Raw genomic sequence first — 7777 nt, 5'->3', positions numbered from 1 at the left:
AAAATGAATCGGGATGATGGGTGAACGGAGGACACGGATAAAACACATACATGATGGTGGGGTCCACAGAGCTTTACCAGCACTGACCAGCACCGGCCTGAGTACTGGACAGGTTGGATGTTACATACATTCCAGGTGGGCCCAAAAATTATCCAATTCACTGCATTTTGTTAATTTCAACTCTCCTAAGGAATTTTGCGGTAAAAATTACCGAAATTTAAAATTGGCGGTAAAAATTCCTGAAATTTAAAAGTCGACGTGGCATTGTAGGATTCTTTCCCGCCACTTCCCTTCTTCCCGCGTGACCCACATTCACCATAAAAACAAAATTCCACCAAAACGCATAAAACCCAAAGCAGCATCGCCTGCAGCCCTACAACAGCTCTCTCTCTCTCTCTCTCTCTCTGTGCCTGCGATGGCATTGGCTCTCACCGACTACGAGCGAAGGAGGTTGGAGAACATAAAGCGCAATGATCAGATGATGGCCTCTCTCAAACTCCATCAAAAATCCAATCAGCTCTCTTCTGCTCCCAAACGCCAAAGGTCTCTCTCTCTCTCTCTCTCTCTCTCTCTCTCTCTCTCTCTCTCCTGTTTCTATTCATTTGTACTTGAATTTCTCTTATTTTCCCTTCCAGGATCGAAATCAAAGGGTACGAAACTACCCCAGAAAAGAAACCCAAGACCAAATCCCCCATCGTCATCCGCCGCTCCCTCCGGTCCCGTGGCATCCCACCTGATGCCTCGACTGCAAGCGGCGTTGAAGATGACCTTGCCGCCTCCCCTCAAAAACCCACCAACTCATCTTCTCATCTTGACCCTTTGATCCGGAAATTGGGACGGCTCCCTATGCAACAAGCCTACAGCGGCCGTGTGTCCTCCAATCGCCAGCTTATTGATACGATCATGGACATGTCGGAGAACGTGCCATTGACTCGCTCGAAGAAGAGTGTAGCTGTTGATTGCTTTGATTTGGGGTCGTTGGTTTTGAAACCAGACAACATCGCTCGGATGCTGCCTGCACGGATACTCAGTGTGGCGTTCTTTCCATCTGAGGAACGGACAATGGTTGTTGTAGGTGACAAGCTCGGTAATGTTGGGTTTTGGGATGTGGATTGTGAGGAAGAGAGAGGAAATGGGGTTTATCTCTACAGCCCACATTCGGCTCCTATTTCAGGGATTTCAGTTGAACCAATCCTGTCAAAGGTATGTAATTTGGGTATTTTTCAATTTTTGGCATTTTGTTGATTTTGTTTCTCTTTATTGATGAGAAGATGTTTCAATTGAATTCATGATTATGATGAAGTTGCATTGTTATGATATAATGCTTTTTTCAATCCCTTCAATAGATTGCATTTTTTTTTTTAAAAAAAAAAAACCAGATTTACTGCCATGTAGTTCCAGAGATCCCTCGCTCATCAATTTCGGAGACCATCATAAGACCATACTCTCACTCCGAGAAAGAAGTGTGAGGGTGTCATATGCAAGTATAATTTCTAAATTGCATAGTCACATTCATTTTGGTACATCTGGTTTTCAAAGTGTTTGAGATTTTTCTTCAGTGCTGCAAACTGTAGCATGACAATAACCATTGCTGGCAACCCATTGCCGTCCTGGTTTTTATTGGTGTGGGGGCAAATATTTTCTTAGGGAATGAGGCTTGTGATTTAGGTGAGATTCTTGTTTCATCCCAATTTCAATTTTAAAGCAATTATAAAACTGATAAAATATGAAAGCTTGGTCCAAATCCAAATAGTAAGGCTCGCAAGATGGTTTGGATTAGGGAATCCAAATGGCAAGAATTCATTGAGAACGTAATGTTTTGGAGAAGGTTGTTGCCTTGCTGCCGGGTTTCAGTTTGGGACCCCGGACCTTCATTTGATCAGTCCCTCTTTAAATTCAGGAAACTTTGCAGCAACAATAGGGATTGTTAAGGGGAAAAAAAAAACTCCTCCACTGACTCTAGGGAGATTTAGCACAAAAGAAATCTAATTTAACATTCCAACTTGACTTTCAAGTTGGGCAGTGGACATACATAGAGCTGGCCAGCTGATGAATGGCCTAGATCTCACATGCACATGTGTACACCCATGCACACACACGGGATGGGAATGTAGCATTCAACACCCACACCCACACCCACACCCACACCAGATGTGTAATATACAATTCAAAATCCTACTTTGATGAGTACCCTTATTGATGTTTATGTGACCCTTCTCTAAAATTTTCTTGTCAACCATCTATATGTTGGATTAGTTTCATTGATTTGAAGTGAACTAACTTGCTAATTGGATGCAATGTCTAGATTTCCACCAGCAGCTATGATGGATACATTCGTTTGATGGATGTTGGAAAAGAGACTTTCAATATGGTTTATTCTAGCGATGATGCTATTTTCTCTCTTTCCCAACGACCCCATGATGTCAAATCCTTGTATTTTGGTGTGGGTAAAGGGAAGTTGAAGTTATGGGATGAGCGAGCAGGAAAGATCTCAAGCATATATAATTTGCATGATCAGAGGATCAACTCCATAGATTTCAATACTGAGAACACCAATCTGATGGCCACAAGTTCAACGGATGCCACGGCCTGCATATGGGATTTGAGAAGTGCCAGTGGTGCCCATCGATTGAAATGCCTAAAGAGAGTTAATCATCGAAAGGCTGTCCATTCTGCTTATTTCTCACCCAGTGGAAGTTGTCTTGCAACAACAAGGTCTGTCATTTATACATATATATATATATATATATATATATATATATATATATATATCTCCATCTAATTTTTCAAAAGTGTGTGGATTGTCTTCTTTTAATCTTCTCAGACAGTGTAATGATAGGTTGATGCATCAGGAATTTTAGTTTCTTGCTGTAGCTAGTCTGTTCAAATGGGGCCCTTGGTTTGGTGATCTGATTGATTCCACTGGGATGGTGGATGCTCCAAAAATGTCCAAGATTGGAAGATAGTGCCCATTCAATCTTTGGCCTTTTCTCTATAGACAGTTGCTGTATTTTATTCTTAATTGTCTATTTGTAGGCCACTGATTTAAGGTTTATGATCTTCTAGTTTGGGAGATCTTTGGGTCACACCACATCCACGTCAGTGCTCCTATGAATAGTAATCAATGATCAAGATCATGGATCCATGGGTCCATGGGTCCCACTTGTACATAGTGGGTGAATTAGGACATTGACTGTGTCCTGAAGCATTTGGATCCCATACTAGTCTATTAGATGAAGTTACAAAGGACCAATTTTATTACTATAGTGTACCAAATGAAGTAATCTATTCCTTCTGTTCTTTTAGTTTGATATTGGTTTGGTTTTGAATCTTTTGATTTATGAATTTCTTGTAGAACCTTAAAAATATCTCAATCTAATAGATCTTTCCTTTACTGAGTGATAAATCTGGAAATCTTTTACTTGTGTCCAAGTGATCATCTACTGACCTGTCACCTGTTTTGGAGTTCATTTCTCCATTGTTGTCATCACATCACCACCATCATCATAGCTTTGTTCCAACTATTTTGGGTTGGCTTTGCAAATTCTGTTTTGCCAATCAAAACATGGTTTCTCATTTCATCTTTAGATGTTTATAATATTGTTTCGAGAGCTTTTCTAAGTGCACACGTGATGTGAGTGTGATATAGCTCATGTACATGCCACACACGCATCCCGGCATGATAGACCTGAGATCCAATCCATCCATCAGAAAGGAACCACTATATTAATGCCCTAGCCCAAGAATTAGGTTGATCCAATGGTCAGGTGGACCACATTTTTGCAAAACAAATGTACAGCTCTGAAAAACTTGGCTGAAGTTTCCTAACCCATCCACCCACATGCTCAGTTAATCAGATTTATTTTTGGGAAAACATGTGGAAGGTCAGACCAACTTGATGGATGGATTGGATCTTGCACCTGTGTGCCATGCTGGCATGTGTGGGTGTACATGAGCTCCATTGTGGATGTGTGTGCATGTAGCAAAGATCTTGTTTCCAGAACTTGTCAAGGTTATCTGTGTATAATATATTAATATCTTGAACAGACAAGAATTAACCATGGATAGTGGTGTACTAAGTTAAATCACATAAATGCATTCCCTATGTTAGTGTCCAGTTTGAGAAATGTGGCTACTGATCCTGGTGTTGCTAAGTTACACCAGGACTCCCTTCTACCAGTGGGTGAACAAACCACTCTACAATCTAGCCAGTTAAATTGCATGCTTATCTATATGACCTCTTTTGTTTTGTTTTTTTAAATCATCATGTGGTCATCTAGGTGGCCTGGACTGGGTATTTTGTCTAGGTGTCTGACATGGAGATTGTTGTCAGACCTGTGGATCTCTGGAAAACCAGACATGCCGGTACTTTTATGTGTATATACAATAGCTCTCTCTCTCTCTCTCTCACACACACACACACACACACACACACACACTTCCACCATATTGGTGAACTATGATTATTGAGTTCGAGGGCCATAAGTTCGTCCATCCAGTCTGTTTTATATAACATTCACCTCTTTGGTAAAATTTAGCTTAAAGTTCCAAATCTATTAGCCTCAACTCTCCACAGACAGGAGTACGTTTTCATGTTATATATGTTGTTTGCACATCCTATTTATTTGCAATCTGATCTAGGCAGCAGCAGCAGCAAGTGGATTTGTTTCCCTCTAACACCTTGATGGCATGCAGATAATAAAAGAGAATACATATGTCGGTGATGGAGCAAACTTGTGAATTCTGTCTGGGGTAATGATGAAACTGACTCTTTGAGGCCTTTTGTTGGAATTGTTTGATGCAGTTATGACAACAATGTTGGTTTACTGAGTGGTGTTGAGTTTGAAGATATGACTATGATTCCCCATTACAATCAGACTAGTAAATGGATTTCTACCTTCAGGTATTTTTTTGCTCTAATCATATTTGATATACTCAGTTGCTTTCTGGAAACAGTGCTAGAATTTTTTTTCTCTCTTCTTTCATTTTTTTTGGGATCAGTTTTTAAGTTGGAACTAGTGTATGCTTTCCCTGTGTTTGCAACCTTTATGAAGATGTTGCAGTCGTTTTCATTTGTCTTCATACTGTTCTGCACTCTTCACCCTTGATGATTGGATAGGGCTGATTTTTTGTACTAGATGATCCTCATAGTGGGGCCTTTTCATAGTCATGTGTGGTGTAGAACTTGTACTGACGGACACATTAATTCTAGGCATGAATATTTTAGCCCTTGAAAAGAAAATACAACCAAAACACATTCATGAACAATTCATGTTCTTCTAGAATTAAAGGAGCACATTCTCCGTGAAGCGCACCATCTTGTTAATCAGGTTAATGTTCATAGCAGTCTTTTTAAAGTTTGAAATATCTTACTCTTGCTTTGAAGCATCTAGAATGCTCCTTAGGGCTGCTATTGGGATGCACAATCAAAATGAATTGTGACCATGCACTTTGATCATTTCCACTCTTCAGACTAATAAATGCATTTCAAATTAACAAAGATCACATTATTTCTATCTCATTCTCATGGCACTATCCCAAAAAAAGTTACAAGCTTTGTAACAAGCTGTGATGGAAATGAAGTGGCCTTGCATGATCTTTGAAAATTCCAGTTCAGTAGGGAAGATTGATGGACATGTATTTCCTACCCATATGCTATTCCAAGATTGCATGTTTAATGCAAAAATCTTTTTGCATGTTTGAACAATATATCAGGGATCTACATTTATACACATAACATTCAACATCTATGTTTAGCATGCCATTAAATTACTAAAAAGAAAAGCACGATGCGTTCCTCGATGCTTGAGAAATCAATAATTAAGCACAAAAGAGCTGACAATGTGCAGGTGAAACTGTTGGTGGCAAAGTCACTATTCAACCTTTTGTGCTTGTGCAATAGATTTAGACTGCGTTTGGCTCTTCAATTCACTTGAATTACAATAATTCAATTAGACAGAAGTAGAGGGACTAACCCCCAGATTACTGTTACTGTCGTTTCTAGTCCTAGTTGAAAAAAAGGAATTTCAAATAGAGGTTTAATGGTTATGAAATAAAATGGTGTCATCCAAAGTTGCATCATTTCTTATAATGAATGGGCAGGTTTGGATTGGAGGAGTCCTTGGTGTGGGATTGGAAATTCTACTTTGGGGCGTCTTGTTATTAAGTCACAAAATCTCATATTTCTCTCACAATGGTTGCCTTGTGTCTTGTGCTCGAGAATCCAAACTATAGAAAGAGGCTAATGATTGCTTGGTGGAATTTACCATTTTCTTTGTTTTCCAAACAAAATATTAGGTCACATAAGTGGAAAACCTTTTCCATTTTCTTAGATTTTGATGGTTTTCCTCTTACACAAACATGATCAATGAATTGAAAAACGAAATTCAGTTCAATAAAGCATCCGAATACTTGTCTGCACTGGGCAATGGCTGCTTGAGAGGCAGCCTTGATATCCAACAGTTGGGGGTGCAATCCTAGTCAATACATGTACTACTTGGCACAATACCTTTTTGAGTCTCATTTTGAGCAATGTGACAAATATCACCAAGATTTTGAAAATCTTGCATGATATGGCAAAAAATACACTAAATGGTATTATGGTGAGATCTACAACATGTTGAGAGATTTTAAAATGTTGGTTTTTTTATTATGATATTATCAAGAAAAATAATAAAAAACTTAAGGAGTTTGTTATATGAATACATATTTAAAATTTAAAGTTATTTATTAATTTAAAATAACTATTTTCAAACAATTTTATTTTTAGAGAGATTTTCCTGATAATTAAAAACCTCAAAATTTGAAATCTCCCAAGAAATATCTGGGTTGAGGAATTGCCAAGAGCGAGATTTGTCACTATGGTTTTGGGCACCCTTTCCAATGGGTCCGAATGTCACAATCTGCATGATGTCTTCCCCCTCAAGGAGGGATCAGCACAAAAGCACCTTGCTGAATGCCTTGTGATTCTCTAACACATCACACAGGAATCGTTCATACACATCCAATGCGAACATCACATTTGCATTAGTTGTTTTCTGGATTATCGTCCTGATTTCTCTTAACAATGTTTGCTTTTGCTTGGCTGGTACAGAGCAATATGGGGATGGGATGATTCGAATCTCTTTGTGGGTAATACTAAAAGGGAAGTGGATGTCATATCCACAGTCAACAAGACAACGACGTCTCTAGAAAGCCCGTACATGACTGCAATTCCATGCCGGTTTGCTGCACATCCGTTTAAGGTTGGGACTTTGGCTGGCGCCACTGGTGGGGGCCAGGTGTATGTGTGGACGACAAGGTAAGAAAAGCAGAAATGAAAAGTTCTTAGGATGTCAAGCCTCAACATGTAAACACCAATCTGTTTCATGGTGCACTAATCCAAGAAACATTAGGTGGTTTTCCTATGTAAATTTTGCAGAAATGCATCAAATAATGATGAGTGTAAATGCTATGAACTGGGTATTTTCTTGCTGATTAAGGAATTGGTTTTGGAAGGCAAACAATGGTTTACCGAATACTGTTTGGCAAATGCTTTCCATCTGTGTTTGGATGCATTAGCGAATTCTATTGTGAACATTTGCTTTTGGGTGTGTTGGGTTACTTCCAATACTGTGGTATTTTTGAAGGATTCTACTTTTAATATGAGGTTTCCTAAGCCCACATACATGTAGGTGGCAGCAAATCCACCTGTCACGTGCAGGCTCCTCTCTCTCTCTCTCTCTCTCTCTCTCACCACCATTTCAATTCTTCTCATGTAAAACAATCATTATAAATA

At 39.2% G+C, this 7777-nt stretch overlaps 1 protein-coding gene across 1 annotated transcript; it reads left to right on the top strand.

Moving 5' to 3' along the window:
* The first annotated feature begins 376 nt into the window (after positions 1-376).
* On the top strand, positions 377-7531 carry LOC131216929 (uncharacterized). The gene is made up of 5 exons (XM_058211563.1): positions 377-543; positions 636-1203; positions 2306-2715; positions 4805-4903; positions 7094-7531. The coding sequence occupies exons 1-5, from the start codon at positions 416-418 to the stop codon at positions 7302-7304; spliced, it is 1416 nt and encodes a 471-aa protein (XP_058067546.1). The 5' UTR covers positions 377-415; the 3' UTR covers positions 7305-7531.
* The last annotated feature ends 246 nt before the right edge of the window (positions 7532-7777 follow it).

This window comes from Magnolia sinica, chromosome 10 (assembly GCF_029962835.1).
Source record: "Magnolia sinica isolate HGM2019 chromosome 10, MsV1, whole genome shotgun sequence".
Classification (NCBI taxonomy): domain Eukaryota; kingdom Viridiplantae; phylum Streptophyta; class Magnoliopsida; order Magnoliales; family Magnoliaceae; genus Magnolia; species Magnolia sinica.
The sequence above is the reverse complement of the archived record's forward strand: the minus strand, read 5'-3'. Positions and strand labels throughout refer to the sequence as shown.

What these genes read in the sequence shown, in the direction of transcription:
- LOC131216929 (XM_058211563.1), top strand. Translation starts at nt 416, where the DNA reads ATGGCATTGGCTCTCACCGACTACGAGCGAAGGAGGTTGGAGAACATA. An exon ending in TTGAACCAATCCTGTCAAAG is followed by an intron (nt 1,204 to 2,305) that starts GTATGTAATTTG and finishes TGCAATGTCTAG; the next exon opens with ATTTCCACCAGCAGCTATGA. An exon ending in AGTTGTCTTGCAACAACAAG is followed by an intron (nt 2,716 to 4,804) that starts GTCTGTCATTTA and finishes TGTTTGATGCAG; the next exon opens with TTATGACAACAATGTTGGTT.